We start from the raw sequence: 18,549 nt of genomic DNA on the forward strand, positions 1-18,549 counted from the left end.
CGTGGCGAGTCATGAGAATAACGCCGCCGAATCTCCGTTTATGGTGGGAACTACGACGGTATGTGATCGTCTTCCAACCTCTGACTTTAATTCTTGATGAATGAAAACATGAGTCTGTCTTGCGCCGGTCAAAGAATTTCACGGTGCGGAGGCTCATAAATGTAGTGTGGAAACACTTCGCTTTTCCAAAACTCCTCATTGTCCCTTTAAATGAGTTGGAATCAAATTACAAGACTCTGTGTGTGTGTGTGGTGTCAGGTGTCGGGGGCGGAGCTAGACCTGGACCTCGTGGTCTCGGCGGTCCGACAGACGGTGGAGCAGCTGGACAGAACCAGACAGGAAGTGGAGGAGCTGCAGAGACGCCGGCGGCTGAAGGTGCAGCAGCAGCGTGACGACCTAGAGTCCTGCAGGACGTTCAGAGAGCAGCTGCTGAAGGTGAAGAAACGCTGACGTCTCTGAAATACTAAACACCTCAGACTAGGGATGTCACCATTTTCTTGGTACGATTATTGTCAGAGAAATAATCACGGTACAACGATTATCACGATTATTATGCATTAATTAAAGCAGAAGTAAGCGATATTTTTGTGTTAATATAAGTCTTAAATAGTTGCATCTTCCGACAGCAATCACTTCTATAGAGTGTTTGGTCTGAAACACGGGTCTGTCAGTCACTCTGCTCTGCTCTGAGCCCAGGAGAAAACATTTCTCGTATCCTACAGTTTTTATCCAATGAGGAGAGAGAACGGCATAAAGGGGCAGTCCTCTCTGTGTGTGCAGCCAAGGGACGCCGTGAATGTGGTGACGTAGGGACGAGGACCAATAGATCCATGACGAGGGCGGGGGCTGCTAACTCCATCGGCTGACAAGAAGTTATGGTGCGTTCAAGGCAACTCGTAACTTGTGTTTTTCCGACCTGTGAAGTCGTACCAGTTCGATCTGGTACGAGTTCACGGGTCGGAAGTTACGAGTGGCCGTTATAGTGACTTTCACAGGTAAAACAGGTCGGAGAAACACGAGTGGGTTGCCTGGAACGCTACAAAGTCGTAAAGGTGTGTTCACACCGGACCTTTTGTTTTTGTCGCTGTCGCTCGTATCGCTCCGAAAAAAACGCTTCGTTGCTCAGGTGCAGACGCTCGTCAATTTGTCACAGAGCCACAGACTCGCATTTTCGCTTTGATGACGTCATGCCCACTGCCATGTGTCTCTGTTTACACCGGCACCACCGGGATCACAGCAGCCAATCAGCGCTGAGCGACGAGCGACTGACGGCCGGAGAGTTGGGATTTCTCATCTCGAGCGACAGGAGCGACTCGAGCGAAAAAACGCTCCGACGCTCGGTCGCTGTCGCTCGGAGCCCCAGCGTTTTTTCGCCTGGGCGATTAAACGCTCAATCGCTCGTTTGCATTCACTTAACATGTAAACACGTCGCTCGTTCTAAAACAAAAGGTCCGGTGTGAACGCAGCTTAAGTTGTGACATGAAGCTGTAATTTACGGTTTCAAAAGCCTGCCTGGAACGCAGCATTAGCCAAAATGACCGGATCGCTTACTTCTGCTTTAATTTCACAACACAATAAATGCATAAGTAAAAAAAAAAATGATAAGAAAAGATTATGATGAATATCTGTGGGTAATGGGGGCGGGACTAGATCAGCTTTTGCTTCTCCTGCTTTCCCTTTCGGCCATGTGTATTGTATTAGTTGAACTAAGATGAAGTGTGATGATGATGATTTAATTGACAAGCCCAAAATAAACAAATAAATAAATAAATGTGTAAAATCAAATATAGTCAAAATATAATTACATTACTCATTGTTTACACAAAATATTTCAAGTATCTATTAATATAGGACCAACTATTAATCCCCCAGTGGAAGTGTTTGAAATATACAGGCCTTAATTGTCATCTATACCAAATGTTTATGTTTATTTTAATCGCTTTTTGTTTTGTTTTTAATTACAAATGACACGCTGACATTTAAATTCCTACCAATTCCATGTTGCATTAGTTAAATGGACCAGTATCTGTGCATTTACTTTTATTTTGGTGCAGATCTGCCGATACGGTTCCAACATAATATTTTTCTGAAAGTAACGATATTTAGGAATCTTTACGATTAATTAATTGTGGCGTTTAATACCACGATTAATTGTGATGTACATGTTCCCTCTTGTCTCCAGACGGTGCAGGACTTGAACTCGGTCTCGGAGCTGCTGGACTCGTGCTCTCTGCTGGATCTGGGCTCAGAGCTGCAGACCTCCGAGCTGCTGCAGCGCTTCAACCAGGCCAGACCACACTTCACTGTGAGCACATAGTCAATTACAATATCCATAAAATAAAGTAAAACTAACAAGAAAAAACAATAACTCATCCACCACTGGGATGGTTGGACGGTTGGACGCTTCTGTCTAAACCAGGGGTGTCAAACTCATTCTAGTTCAGGGGCCACAATTTCTTTATTATTTATTATCCTTTTTTTTTTTTTTCTGTCGGCCAGTCCAGTCTTGTTGTGAATGTTATTTGTGTGTATTTGTTTATAACACTGAGGCCACTGGCAATTCTGTTGTATTCCTTTTTTACAATGACAATAAAGCTTCTTAACTAATCCAACTTTTAAGTGGGCCAGACCGGTAAAATAACAACAAAATAACTATAAATAATGAGAACTCTTAACATTTCTGGGGTTTTTTTTGTGCAAAGAAGTACATTATTAAGATGTTTACATTAAATGAACTATCCTTTTACAAAACATGTTATGAACAACCTGAAATTTCATGAGAAAAACACATCTAATTTCAAAAACATTATGCCTCTTTCATCTGTCGGGACGATTTTGGCCCATGGGCCGTATGTTTGAAATCCCTGGTCTAAACTCTTCTGTTTTGTCCAGAGACTGGATGCTGAGGTGGATCATGTGATGAGGAGCTGGGAGACCATGAGAGGAGTCCAGGAGCGTCTGCAGGAGGAGGAGGAGGAGGAGGAGGTGAGAGGAGGAGCGGTGAAGGAGGAGGAGCTGTCCGACCTTCTGGACCTCCAGAGGAGCGTGAAGGACAAGATCCAGCAGAGCCAGTCGGTCCTGGACCTGAGCAGCAGCTTCCACCGGGCCGGCAGACAGGTCAGTGACCGAGGCCGTTGTTTAGTTAAGTTTAGTTTATTAGTTTATTAAGGGACAGTGTGCAATTACATTAATCATTTGCAGGAAAATATGAAAAGATGGTTGCACCAGATTTAGCTCCCAGCTAATTTCCATCTATAGTCCCTACACATAACATAAAAATGATAAAATACACAGAATTACACAGACCACAAGCTACTATACGAAGGTGAGGCATAAAAAGACATAATTAGACAATAGACAACACATTAGACAATACTGAAACATGTATGAGGTAGGCAGAGTGCAAAGTGCTCATAGCAGCATGATTATTCATAGTAATGATAATAATAAACTAGAAAATTTCCTCTCGGGAAATTTTGAATGGGCCACGGGGCTACTGCCGATTTTGCCATCTCTGTCAACATGGGAATCAAACCCACGATCTTAAGGTCAAGACAGAGCTGATCAGACAGACACATGATCATCTTTCTATAAGCACTGATATGGAGGAGCTGTAATCACATTAGGTTAACTGTGTGTGTGTGTGTGTGTGTGTGTGTGTGTGTGTGTGTGTGTGTGTGTGTGTGTGTGTGTGTGTGTGTGTGTGTGTGTTTATCTTGTGTAATAGGGCCAGGACTCAATTAAAACAATTAATCTAATTAATTAGAGGCTTTGTAATTAATTAATCGCAATTAGTTGCATTTTAATCGCATATCAATATTTGACCTGAGAACAGTGAGAAGCATTTTTTTCCACATGGATTTTAGTATACCATTGAATGACTGAATAGCTTAAGCAACAAAACATTGTTTTTTTTTTTCAAGGTGGTACTTAACCAAGACCAACATGCAAATTATCGATTAATTCATTAATCGATATTTGATACAGATTTAAATGGTCTTTCCTGCCAATACACTATGATGATTACTGTAGTATTTAACTAGGCTACATAAATCACAGTAGCATAAACTGATTTGTTGAACGGACCAGGTGATGGGCTGACTGGTCCTGTTTAACTTCTGTGTACTGGGTGCCATTGTGCAGGGTGTTAAGGCAGCCTTCCTCCACTGCAGTCCCTATGGTCCTGGACCCTCTGGCTGGTGGGGTGGGCTGCTTTCAGCTGGGGGGGACTCTATCAGCTGCTCCCACGAGAGGCATTTGACGCATTTGACACCAACAAGGTTTAACTTTAAAACCAGATTAAATCATGGTTTAAGTTTAAATTCTGTTGCACGTTAACTGTGTTTTAATCACATGAAGGTGTGTGTGTGTGTGTGTGTGTGTGTGTGTGTGTGTGTGTGTGTTTGTGTGTGTGTGTGTGTGTGTGTGTGTGTGTGTGTGTGTGTGTGTGTGTGTGTGTGTGTGTGTGTGTGTGTGTGTGTGTGTGTGTGTGTGTGTGTGTGTGTGTGTGTGTGTGTGTGTGACTGTAATCACATGAAGCTGGCTCTAGAGTCTGTGTGTGTGTGTGTGACTGACTTGACACATAGTTAGTTAGTAGCTGCATCCTGTGTCAGTCTGATTTAGCTGTGTCGGTGTTTATAAACATTTAAACGAGCGCCAGGTGGATTGTTTATGAAGTTAACGAGCTCTGGCCTGAGGATCAAAGAGGTTACCACGGCGATAGGGGCCCCCGCAGGCTGAGACAGACAGAAACGTGGAGAAAAAGAGCCATTTTCTGCCTCTGCACCGGCCTCACAATTAGGCTTAGGGTGACAAAACGGTAACTCCTATCAGAAAAAAACACAGATCAACGTTGCTCTAAGGACTTAATGAAAATGTTGGTACGATTTGGTGTTTCTACAGTAAATATTTTGGCGACGCTGGCAGTTTTAAAACATCAGGCCGTTCTGCTTCTCTCAGAAAATATTTGTATTGGACTCAATGAGGAGCAGAGACAGACGTGGCCGCACTTAGAGGCTCAGAGTTTAAATTCTGTAAGTCTCTCTGATATTTTGAGCAGATGATGAGTGACAGGACAAGTTTGTCTTACAAATTCTGAAAAAATTATGTGTGTAGAGTGTAAATTGTGGCCGGGCCGAGTTTGGAAAGAGAAAAAATCTGGAGTTTTTCTGGCATCTCTCCCACTCTAACCGATGATGTCACGCACTCTGACACGAACATTCCGTCCAATACACACCCATTATAATCTCATAATTTCTCCAAAAATGATCATGGTCATTGAACAGGGATTGATCAAAAACTATATGACCTATCAAAACGTGGAGTAATACGCCAATACACAAGACTTGTGTCTACTGTTTAAAGTTTAAATGGTGTCTCTAGGTGAAAGTATGCCTGAGCAGTAGACGTTTGTTAAACTCCAATGATTGGTCTTTTTTGCTCTTTTTTTCCCGGCCGTCCCATCGACTTCAATGCAAAATTTTGCGCAGTTTTTCGCGACTTACGTCGCGAAAAATTCGTAAACTGTTGAGAAAAGTAATAGCACACCGATCCCGATCAAGACGCACGTTTTGATATATAATTTGGCCTGCAACTCTTCGAGTTGCAGGACTAGTAGCGAATCGAAAATCGTCCGTAAGAGGACGAATAATAAGAAAAATCCACACAATAACAGTAGTGCCCGGGCTTTGCCCGGGCACTGGTCCCTGCAGCTATTTCATAGCTGTTGGGACCAGTGCCCGGTGCGATTGCCCGTGGCCCTAATAAATATGGTAATAGTGAAAATAAAACATAAGAGTTGCAACAGTGGCAGATGTAATACCAACGATGGTAATTCTCAGTTACAAAAAATAAAGCCTGACAGCTCTCTTCAGGTGGAACAATAAAGTTCTGGTCCAGACGGTCGGTCGGTCTCAGTCTCAGTCGGTGTGTGTTGTCTCCTGTGTGTCCAGCTGGAGGCGCTGCTGCACTCCGACCCTCCAGCCGAACTGAACCAGAACCAGAACCAGAACCAGAACCAGAACCAGAACCAGAACCAGAACCAGAACCAGAACCAGCAGAAGATCCAGAGTCTCTTTACAACGGTTTCAGCTTTGAAGACAGAGATCTGCACCGCCGTCACCCACACTGTAGGAACACACACGGTTACATTCAGGGGCATCATACACACAAAAGACACAAAGTTACAGATGATGCATTCCCTTTACATTTTAAACTATTTCACTCTTTTCCATGTTCAAACTGACAGAAAAGGAAAAGGGCCCTCAGCAAAGGTCTGGCCCCCCTGCATAGTTAGTAGCTAGTAAATAACACACTGATATTGATTACAATATTGAAAAAGAGTGTTTCATGTTTAACTTTATGTCTTCTGGAGATTGTTTCATCCTCCTCCTGCTGAGCTGTAGCTGTGCGGTACATCTAGCTACGTGTCAGTGATGCTCCTCCTCCTCCCTCAGGTCTGGGCTCGGTTCAGTCTGCAGCAGCTGGACGACCGCCTCCTCTCTCTGGACTCGCTCCGAGCCGCGTGGCTGAAGGAAGCAGCTCGACGGGAGGAGAAACTCCACAGAGAGCTGCTGACCCGTCTGCTCAACCAGGACATCAACCTGGTAAGGCCACGGCTCACAGCTCACACAGCTCATACACTGCAAAAATCTTTCCAAGAATATTCGTCTTATTTCTTGTCAAAATGTCTAATTTCTAGTCAAAACTAATCACTTTTCTCTTAAAATAAGACTCATCACCTAAAAATTAACTTGTTTTTAGATCATTTTCACTTGTTTCAAACTAATTTTCACTTGAAATAAGTAGAAAAATCTGCCAGTGAAAGCAAGTTTTTTGTGCTTGTAATAAGAAAGAAAAACTTGCTCCACTATCAGATTTTTCTACTTATTTCAAATGAAAATAGACTTGAAAGAAGTAAAAAGTGTCTAAAAACAAGCTGCTTTTTTATGTACAACTATGTATGTATATGTATCAATATACATATTTTAGGTATAATGAGATTTGTTTTGACTAGAAATAAGACAAATATTCTTGGTAAGATTCTGAGTTTTTGCAGTGTAGCTCTCAGCTCACAGCTCATAGCTCACAGGCCAGAGGTCAGAGGTACGAGAAGGATGCTCATCAGTTCTGCTGGTGTTGGAGTCAGATTCACTTCAATGATAACTGATGTTTCTAATAACAGATGTTGGAGGACTGAGTTTTTGCTCTGGATTCATTCATTAAAGAATCCCTGTGGCAGCATACAGTACCATGGACGATGAGCAGCCTGTGGTGTTCGAACGCACCACCAAGACATCAAAATAATGGAACTTAAAATCCCCCAAAAAAGACATTAACAGGCAAAAACACTGATTTTTTCATGCACCGATCAATTTTGAGATTTTGGCATATTTTCTTCCTTATCATGTCTTCTATCAGAATAGAATAAAGAAACGTTAGAAAATCCACATTAAGGTTTTTATTTAGGCTATTTTACTTCATTTTGTCTGAGATTTCTCAGAAATTCACCAAAAGTTAGTCTGACCCATGTCATGTGTCATTGTAAAGCTCTCTCCAGATGTAGAGTCCAGAAATTGTAATTTCCTTTGTGTCAGCAACCAATCGTAAAGGTAGGATTGACAATAACAATCTATGTAATTTTACAATCCAAGTCCTTAAAGGCCGTTTTCTCAGAAAGAGTTTTTCAGAAATCAAACTGGAGCTACAGTCTACTGCAGGTTGAGGTACTAGTGTTGTTCACCAGTCTGACCAGCAGAGGGCGCTGCAGCCAGCTGTGTGTCTGTGATACTACTGTATTTAAATACCCAGACTCTGATCAGAACCGGTCTCAGTCTCAGTCAGGTCTGTCCACACTCAGATCAATCAGATCTTGTTTCTTGAAATAAAGGTGAACATTTATTCAGTCATGAATTATTTTTGAAGTGCACCATCTAACCAGTGTCTCTTGGAATGAAATCACATAACTATCCACGATGTGTCCTTTACATTTAATCTATAGGTTTACACTTTCACATGTTCTGTAGATGTCCTCATAGTGATATAAAAGCTCCACAGCTGATTTTAACTTTTCCTCCAGTCTCACTTTGGACGACTGACTGAGGTCTGAAGCAGCCGCTCACTCACTTTTATCACAGTCTAAAAATAAACGGCAGTCAGCTGCACACATTTAGATTTTATTGGAGTCCATAAAGTGTCTCATCTCACTGCAGGAGCTGATGATCCCTCTGCTGCTTCTTTACTGCCGGCACAGCAAAGAGCAGCAGAAGAAGCAGAGTTGAGTTCTTTAATCTTCCTGCAGTTTGTTTCAGCAGCTGAAGTGTCTCCAGCTGCACTTCCTCTAACGTCCACTAGATGCTGCTCCAAAAGAACTGTGTTCACTGCAAAAACTCTACATCTTTCCAAGAATATTTGTCTTATTTCTTGTCAAAATGTCTCATTTCTAGTCAAAACTAAACTCTTTCCACTTAAAATAAGACTCATCACCTAAAATGTAACTTGTTTTCAGATCATGTTCACTTTTCACACCAGTGAAAGCAAGTTTTTTGTGCTTGTAATAAGAAAGAAAACTTGCTTCACTACCAGATTTTTCTACTTATTTCAAGTGAAAATCTGTTTGAAAGAAGTAAAAAGTGTCTAAAAACAAGCTACTTTTAATGTGATGAGTCTTGAGATTTTGAGTTTTTGCAGTGTTGAAGCGAACTGAAGACTGTCCAACTTCTCACCACTCAATGACAGTGAAGGCGTAATTAATATTTTATTACATGTCGACTGAACCCAACAATGTGAAGAATAAACTGACATCAACCAAACACAGTTGTTCTGACGTGGTTGATGTCACTGACTCGTTCCCTTTTTTGAAGCTCCTCTTCCCGGTTATTTTGATGTTTTTTGGTGTGTCTTTTTGTTACGAAGACAGTTGGTATCCATTTGCAACCGTTCTATGGACATGCACTGCTACGCCGAGACCCCCTGTAACTCAGAGAAGCCACGGAGGACTCTGAAACTTCTCCCAGCCCTTAGTCCACATGAGGGGGAGGAGATCATGAGGGAAATTTCAATTTTAGGGGGAACTATCCCTTTAAATATGGTGGAGAATGACAAACGTGTTGGCGCCCTCTTCTGGTGAATCTGTGCTGCCTTAGTCATTTTATTGTGACCATTTTGTGTTTAACTCCCTCTGGTGGTAGGTTTGTATGGCAGTAATTAAGACTCTGGTCTGCGTCTCTAGCTGATGACATCATCAGTGAGCGACAAGGCAGTCCTCCATGTCTGAGCTAGGGGAAGCTCACGCCTTTCTTTTATATCAGCAATCATCCTCGTGTTTGGGCTTTTGAAAGCATCGTTGGTATGTTGAAATAGATTTGAGTTCATTATTCAATGTATAGGTTGACATATTTTATGATTATTTGTAGATTGTGTGCAGTTAAAAATATCAGTACTTTATTCATTTCGGCCACATGGTCTGGCTAGGTTTAAGTGAGAAACTGTGAATGAAACACATTGTATTTAGCATTATAATACATAGAGTAGTCTACTTATGGTACATTAAGAACTTATTTATATTGTTTAATTGAGTGTACTATTCTTGATTTAAGATACTAAGTACTTACATTTTCCTTATCAAAAGTAGAGAACACTTTTGCTGATTGTATGTTTTCTTTGTCAGTTTTACCCAACTTCCAGTTGCCACATTAAAGAGCATCAGCCTGACACGTCGTTGTCCGAGTGGTAATTGGGGACGGAGTTTACCTGCCTGTCAATTTATGCCAGACGTGTAAAGAGGACAGGACAGTAAAACAACGCTTTCTGGAATAAAAGGCAAGACACTTTCCAAGATGTCAGACAAGAAATCATCGTGCTTTCGGTCAATACGGACAAGGTCTCAGGTCTTGGGCTCACTTACCTCCAAACGGTCACATGGCTCCACCACTAGCGCAGCTGCAGCATTAGCTCGTGCAGAGGCACAAGCTGCTAAAGCAGAGGCGGCATTTGTAGAAAAGGAAAACCAAATCAAAATGGAACAGGCACGCCTAGAGGCATCTGTAAAGGTAGAGTCAACACGTTTGGAGATATCACTTGACGCTCTGAAAGTAGAGAAAAAAGCAGCAGCTGCGGTTGCTAAAGCTGAGGCATTAGAGGCAGCCATCGAAGAGCAAAGTGAGAAGGACTTTGGCTCCAAAATAGATCTTCAAGTCGATGATTCAGAGGAGCGCACAAAAGCATATGTAGAAGAGCAGGCTAAGCATGTTACAATGCAATTGCCACCTGCATTTGAGGGAGCTTCCATTGATGTTGTACAGCATGCACCTAAAGTTACTACTCAGGATCACATTCAGGATGACACAGCTAGTCGTGATCATCATCCTCGGGTGCGTACTTCCTTGGATGGAAGTCAAGTTGGGCACAGTAACGCCCACATGTCACACACTTCAGACAGAAAACCTCAAATGTCGAATCCAGAAGGAGCCAAGGATACTGAGGTTAATCAGGCTAATCCTGCCAGCAGTCAGAGCATGTCAGATTTTGTTAGGTTTTTTGCAAGACGAGAGCTTGTGTCTTCAGGGCTCCTACAGTTTAACGATCAGCCTGAAAGTTACAGAGCTTGGAAGGCGTCGTTCTTGAACGCCATACGAGGTCTAAACCTTACAGATAGTGAAGAGATGGATCTCTTGGTGAAGTGGCTAGGCACAGAGTCAACTGAACATGTAAGAAGGATAAGAGCTGTACATGTCCATCATCCAGAGAGGGGGCTCAGAATGGCTTGGGACAGACTTGATGTGTGTTATGGGTCGCCCGAGGTAATTGAGACTTCTCTGTTCCACAGAGTGGACAGCTTCCCTAAGATTTCGAACAGAGATCACAGGAAATTAAGAGAGTTAGGGGACTTGTTAATGGAACTTGAAGCTGCGAAGTGTGATGGAGACCTACCGGGACTTGCCTACCTGGACACAGCGCGAGGTATCAACCCGATTGTGCAGAAGCTGCCTTATAATTTACAGGAAAAATGGCTCGCACATGGCTCTAGGTTCAAGGAAGATTACAACGTTCCTTTCCCACCATTTGGCTACTTCGTGGATTTCATTTGCCAGCAAGCCAAGATGCGGAACGATCCTAGTTTCTCCGTCCTTCAGAGCAGCTCTGATCCTCCACCGATGAGAAAGTCCAGTCCTAAGTTCAGTAGTCAGAGGTCTCCAATCATAGTTCGCAAGACGGATGTTACAACATACTCTTCCTCTTCAGTCGACCCCACACGGAAGGGTAAAATGGATCCAGCAAAACATTGCCTCATACATAATAAACCGCACCCTCTTCAGAAATGTCGTGGATTCAGGGAGAAGTCCATTGAGCACAGGAAAGCCCTTTTAAAGCAACACGGTATCTGCTACAAATGCTGTGCATCATCAGCACATCTTGCCAGAAATTGTGACAACAACACAAGGTGTGTTGAGTGTGGAAGTGAGAGCCATGTTGCAGCTCTACACCCTGGACCTGCCCCTTGGTTCTCAGAGGCCCGGACCCCTGCTCATGAGCATGGCGGGGAGGAAGGGAGTAAGACCGAAGAAACGGCTGTTTCTTCAACCTGTACTCAGGTCTGTGGAGGAGACCTCAGTCAAAGATCTTGTTCAAAGATTTGTCTTGTCAAGATCTATCCAGCTGGCCAGCAGGAGAAAGCACACCGGATATATGCAATATTGGATGATCAATCCAATCGCTCGTTAGTAAGGTCTGAGTTCTTCGACCTCTTTAACATCAAAGGTCAAGAGTCTCCTTACTCCCTCAGGACATGTGCTGGTACAGTTGAGACCACAGGCCGAAGAGTGCACGGTTTTCAGGTGGAGTCCATGGATGGGCAGGTTGTCCTCTCACTACCAACACTAATTGAATGTAATGCAATTCCGGATAATCGTGCCGAAATCCCCACACCGGAAGCAGCACTGCAGCATGCACATCTAAAACCTTTGGCAGGCAAGATCCCAAAGCTTGACCTACAGGCCCCGATCATGGTCTTGCTCGGCAGAGACATCATAAGGATCCATAAAGTGCGGGAACAGATAAATGGTCCACATGACTCCCCCTATGCGCAAAAACTGGACTTGGGGTGGGTAATTGTTGGGAACGTCTGTCTAGGAAGTGTCCACACACCATCCATTGTGAGCACCTACTTCACCAACACCCTAGAAAACGGTCGCCATTCTGTCTTTGTACCATGCCCAAATCGCTATGTCGTGAAGGAAAAGTTGTGCAGCAGTGAGACCCCAGCAATTTCGGCACGTGTCTGTGAGGACTACGGAGAGCACCTCGGATGCAACGTCTTTCAACAGACAAAAGACGATGACAAGATGGGCCTGTCAGTTGAGGATATGCTCTTTTTGAAGACAATGGAACAGGGAGTCTATAAGGATGAGGACAATAGCTGGGTAGCTCCCTTGCCATTCAGGGTGCCACGACCTCATCTTCCCAACAACAGGTCACAAGCAGCAGACCGTCTGTTTTCACTGCTCCGCTCCTTTAACAAGAAGCCTGAGATGAAGGAACATTTCATCTTGTTTATGGAAAAGATATTCCAGAGTGGCCATGCAGAGGTGGCACCTCCCCTTGGGAAAAATGAAGAGTATTGGTACCTCCCTTGTTTCGGTGTTTACCACCCAAAGAAACCGGGCCAGATTCGTGTGGTCTTTGATTCAAGCGCTCAATACCAGGGAGTCTCATTAAACCAGGTCCTCCTGACTGGCCCAGACCTCAACAATGGTCTTCTTGGGGTACTTATACGCTTTCGCAAAGACTCCATTGCCATCTCAGTGGACATACAACAGATGTTCCACTGTTTTGTTGTCAGGCCGGAAGACAGAAATTTCCTGAGATTTCTTTGGTATGGAGACAACAAGTTGGAGAATGACATCACAGAATATCGCATGAAAGTGCACGTCTTCGGGAATAGCCCATCACCAGCTGTTGCCATTCACTGTCTCAGACGAGCTGCCGAAGAGGGAGAGAAAGAGTTTGGAGAGGATGCAAGGCAATTCGTCGAAAGAGACTTTTATGTTGATGATGGTCTTAAGTCCCTGCCCACACCAAAGGCTGCTATTGATTTGCTCAAAAGAACGCAGAACATGTTGGCTTGCTCCAACCTAAGGCTGCACAAAATAGCCTCAAACAGCAGGGAGGTCATGGAGGCGTTCCCCACCGAGGACCACGCCAACGACCTTAAAGATCTGGATCTTGGTGGTGACTCCCTACCTGTACAGCGCAGCCTTGGACTCTGCTGGGACTTGAGGAAAGACGCCTTTCTATTCCAGGTGTCAGAAGAAAGGAAGCCCTTCACTCGTCGGGGGGTATTATCGACGGTGAACAGCTTGTACGACCCATTGGGATTCGTAGCACCTGTCACCATACAGGGCAAGGCCTTACTTCGGGAGCTCTCAACAGAAACGACTGATTGGGACGCTCCATTGCCACCAGACAAAGAAGAACAATGGGACAAATGGAGAGAATCCTTAAAAGAGCTTGAGCACTTCGAGATCTCAAGGCCATATACAAGAGTGTCTCCAACAGAGGCTCAATACAAGGAACTCTGTATCTTTTCGGATGCTTCAGAAAAGGCAATAGCTGCAGTTGCCTATCTAAAGATGTCAGATGCAGAAGGGAACTGCCACATAGGCTTTATATTTGGCAAGGCGAGATTGGCTCCACGCCCGGAACAAACCATACCTCGGTTAGAGCTGTGCGCTGCAGTGATGGCTGTGGATGTAGCTGACTTTGTGACATCTGAGATCGACATAGAGTGTGATGCTGTCACCTTCTATACAGACAGCAAGGTAGTTCTAGGCTACATTTGCAATGAGAAGCGGAGATTCTACGTTTATGTCAACAATCGGATCCAGAGGATCAGGAGGAGGACACAGCCACAACAATGGCATTATGTGTCATCTGATCATAATCCTGCAGACCATGCTACTAGGTCTATCACTGCAGCCAATCTGAAAGCCACCACCTGGCTTACTGGGCCACAGTTCTTATCTCAGACGGTGAAAAACCCCCACAAGGCATCAGCCTTTGAACTACTGGACCCAGAGCAGGATAAAGAAGTTCGCCCTCAAGTGACAGTACTCGCTGCTAACATCTGTGACAGCGGTCTTGGCTCTCTGCGCTTTGAGCGCTTTTCTTCTTGGAAGGTTCTTGTTCGTGCTATATCTTGTCTCAAGCATATTGCACGCCTCTTTAAGAAGGCTTCAGAAGATTCAGTGGGGAGCTGCAAGGGATGGCATCATTGCAAGGCACTGTATACAGTGGAGGAACTCGCCCAGAGTAAAAACATCATCATTCGTTCTGTGCAGCAGGAAACTTATCCTGAGGAAATGGAATGCATCAGAACTCAAAGAGAGATCCGCAAGGACAGTCCTCTGAGGATGTTGGACCCGTTCATTGACGACGATGGTTTATTGCGAGTCGGTGGACGCATACAAGAGTCACAGTTGGGTCATGAGGAGAAAAGGCCTCTAATCATTCCTGGACGGCATTATGTTGCATCCCTCCTCGTGCAGCATTACCATGTTGAGTCACAACACCAAGGACGCCATATAACTGAGGGAGCTGTCCGCTCGGCAGGCTACTGGATTGTGGGTGCCAAAAGGTGTGTAAGCAGTTTTATCTTCAAGTGCATCACCTGCCGTAAGCTTCGGGGAACTTGTGAGGTCCAGAAGATGGCTGACTTACCTCCTGATAGGCTTAGCATGGACCCACCTTTCACGCATGTTGGCGTCGATGTATTTGGACCCTGGACCATCTCTGCACGCCGTACAAGGGGTGGCCACGCCGAAAGCAAGAGATGGGCCGTCTTATTTACCTGCTTAAGCGTTAGAGCCATTCATCTTGAGGTCATAGAGTCCATGGAGAGCTCAAGTTTCATCAATGCCCTGAGAAGGTTCCTGGCAATCCGTGGGCCAGTCAAACACATTCGTTCTGACCGGGGAACGAATTTCATTGGAGCATGTAAGGAGCTAGGAATCTCCTCCAATGTGGACAAAGAGGTGGTGAAGAGATACCTTGCTGAGAAGGGCTGTACCTGGACATTTAACCTACCCCACTCCTCCCACATGGGAGGAGTGTGGGAAAGGATGATTGGTATCACCCGTAAAATCCTGGACTCAATGCTTCTCCATTCAAGGCCTTCGAGGCTTACTCATGAGGTGCTCACCACCTTTATGGCCGAGGTGATGGCCATTGTGAACAACAGACCCCTGGTGCCTCTTTCAACAGACGCCAGTGATCCATTCCTTCTGACGCCAGCCACGCTGCTTACACAGAAAAGCGGCCCTCATCCTGTTCCCCCAGGTGGGTTCGATGGCGTTGACCTGTACAAGAGGCAGTGGCGGCAAGTGCAGAGCCTCGCCAATACTTTCTGGGACAAGTGGCGCAAACAGTACTTGTGCACCCTACAATCTCGAAGGAAATGGACGTCCACTAGGCCGAACATTACACCAGGATCTGTTGTACTCATGAGAGATTGCCAATCCAAGAGAAATGACTGGCCTCTAGGAGTGATAACTCAAACATTCCCCAGCAAGGATGGAAGAGTTCGTAAAGTTGAGGTGAAGATCTACAGTCGGGATGGAACAAAGTTGTTCCTTAGGCCTGTAACAGAAGTGGTCCTGCTGCTCACCGCCAAGGACTAGGAGGGAGTGACTATGTCCTCCGAAGTGAACTGTTTAGTGTTTGTGGTATCCAGGGATACCAGACGGGGAGTGTGCTGCCTTAGTCATTTTATTGTGACCATTTTGTGTTTAACTCCCTCTGGTGGTAGGTTTGTATGGCAGTAATTAAGACTCTGGTCTGCGTCTCTAGCTGATGACATCATCAGTGAGCGACAAGGCAGTCCTCCATGTCTGAGCTAGGGGAAGCTCACGCCTTTCTTTTATATCAGCAATCATCCTCGTGTTTGGGCTTTTGAAAGCATCGTTGGTATGTTGAAATAGATTTGAGTTCATTATTCAATGTATAGGTTGACATATTTTATGATTATTTGTAGATTGTGTGCAGTTAAAAATATCAGTACTTTATTCATTTCGGCCACATGGTCTGGCTAGGTTTAAGTGAGAAACTGTGAATGAAACACATTGTATTTAGCATTATAATACATAGAGTAGTCTACTTATGGTACATTAAGAACTTATTTATATTGTTTAATTGAGTGTACTATTCTTGATTTAAGATACTAAGTACTTACATTTTCCTTATCAAAAGTAGAGAACACTTTTGCTGATTGTATGTTTTCTTTGTCAGTTTTACCCAACTTCCAGTTGCCACATTAAAGAGCATCAGCCTGACACGTCGTTGTCCGAGTGGTAATTGGGGACGGAGTTTACCTGCCTGTCAATTTATGCCAGACGTGTAAAGAGGACAGGACAGAATCCGTGCAAATATATAAAACTTGGTAAAGTTGCACTGGTTCCACTGGTGCTACTGGTTGAGTCTGCTGTGTCACTGAGCAGCAGCTGCCAGAGGGAGGGAGGGAGGGAGGGAGGGTAATAGGGGCTAAATACAGGGTGAGTCAGTCAGCCGGTATTTCCCATCATGCACCTGGTGTTGCGTGTCTCCAGCACATTGGAACCTGCAGCAACAGCTCAGTGTTGCAGCGTGTGGATCACTGTGGTCTGTTACCAACAACACTAACAACAAGTTCAGCAGAAGTTGAACCGTGGGCAACCGTCCAGAATCAACCGTCACCTGACCACAGGTGACTCCAACAACTCTCTACAGCAACCAGGAGTTCTTCTAGTGATGTAAGCAGAGGTTAAAGGGGATAGTTCACCCAAAATTGCAAATTTACTCATTATCTCCTCCCCCTCATGTGGACCAAGGGCTGGGAGAAGTTTCAGAGTCCTCCGTGTCTTCTCTGAGTTACAGGGGGTCTCGGCGTAGCAGTGCATGTCCATATGACGGTTGCAAATGGATACCAACTGTCTTCATAACAAAAAGACACACCAAAAAACATCCAAATACCTCCATGCTGCTCGTATGTAATGTCCGTCTTGTATTGAAGCCTCGAAATGCGAAATTGTCCCGAAAAGAATTAAATAAGTCTATATTTCAAGCTTGTTTTGTAGCGGAAGCTTCTCGAAGCTCCTCTTCCCAGTTCGTCCAAATTTGACGAACCGGGAAGAGGAGCTTCGAGAAGTGGTTATTGTTGTTTAGTGGCGCCCCCCCCCGCCCCCGATGGTGGTTTTGTGAATAGAACAACAAGTGTTGTATATATTTATCTTATACGAGCCCTTTGATCCAGAAATGCGAGTGTGAGAAGAGCGACAGGCACAAACAGAGCACCTTTCATAAAAGACGCTCTATCTCCTTTTCTAGAAAAAAAGGAGGGATTTTGGTGAAACCCAGCCATGTTTAGCTTGACTTTTCTCAGGAACGGAGGCACGTAGAAACAAATGGTTTGTGGCCACTTGAAGCATTAAGTTAAACCTTTCAATATGAGCCACAGTATGTGTTGGTGGCAATAATATAGAATACACTGTGGCTCTACAAAAATCGTCAAAAATGGTCTAAATTGCCGGTACACTTGACTAAAACTTTGGAAAGGAGCGCGGCACTCAATGAGTTAATCCCGTGATTGGGACGGGACGGGAATAAAAATCAATGGGAGCGGGCAGGAGTGGGAACGCCATTAATAGATGATGATTTTCAGCCGTGTTAAACAACCAAAAAGGACAGACGCGTCCATTTTTGTAGTCATCTTTCAGTGAGCCAGAAGCACTTGGCGACCGGCGCGGAGAAATAAGCGACGGCGTCCGATGTTGTGGTTTCCGGCGTTACAGAACTTGTTGGGAAGTCGCAAATATTGCAAAGGTTTATGAGAGTGGAAAGTGAAAGTGACTAACTTATTAATTAAAAAAAAAAAAAAAACGGGAGTGGGATGGGAGTGAGAGTAATTTTGAGTGGGAGCTGGATGGGCTCGGGAGTGAAAATCCACTCCCGTGTCGTGCTCTACTCTGAAGCAGCGACCTCACTCCCTCGTTAGAAAAACAGTTGAAGCTCCTCAGTCTCTGATGTCAACGTGTTCCTCTGTGTAAGTGACGGACCACGCTGTGTCTGTCTGCTGCTCTCTGTCTCTCTGTCTCTCAGCTGTCTTTAGCTGACAGATCAGTCACCCGACACCGCCGCTCCTCCACTCAGAAGCATGAATGTCCCACTGGATTTAGACTCTCTGCTCTAAAAATAATCTTACCAAAACTCCATCTACATGGAATTACAACCGCACCAAGCTGCAGCCCACCTAGTGCTGCCCTGAACAGAGATATGATATAGAGGATATACTATTTTTAACCATGCTGCCAGCCTGGCTTTGTCTTTACTGTCTGAGATATTTGGTCAAATCCAAATTCAAGGAAACAATAAAGTCGATAGGATTTTTCCTCTGTGGACCAGAAATCTCAGTATGAAACATCATGGTCATTGTGATGTTTCAGTCTGGAAAGTGGTCAATGTATTGTGGAATATTACGTTGTTATTCGCGCTCATCATGCCAAGTTTCTTAAAGGGATAGTT

The 18,549-nt window shown here is 44.4% G+C and overlaps 1 protein-coding gene across 1 annotated transcript in view; it reads left to right on the top strand.

The window, feature by feature from the left end:
* The window catches only part of ccdc141 (coiled-coil domain containing 141), a gene marked incomplete at its 3' end in the record, with an annotated part of 48,740 nt that overhangs the window by 16,458 nt on the left and 13,733 nt on the right, over positions 1-18,549 (top strand). The window contains exons 11-15 of the mRNA XM_083996111.1: positions 259-435; positions 2,183-2,305; positions 2,893-3,117; positions 5,952-6,128; positions 6,456-6,605. Coding sequence (XP_083852237.1) covers positions 259-435; positions 2,183-2,305; positions 2,893-3,117; positions 5,952-6,128; positions 6,456-6,605 — 852 coding nt within the window. The remainder of the gene's footprint in view (positions 1-258; positions 436-2,182; positions 2,306-2,892; positions 3,118-5,951; positions 6,129-6,455; positions 6,606-18,549) is intronic.

The sequence above is a fragment of the Trachurus trachurus genome, assembly GCF_905171665.1.
Source record: "Trachurus trachurus genome assembly, chromosome: 21".
Classification (NCBI taxonomy): Eukaryota; Metazoa; Chordata; class Actinopteri; order Carangiformes; family Carangidae; genus Trachurus; species Trachurus trachurus.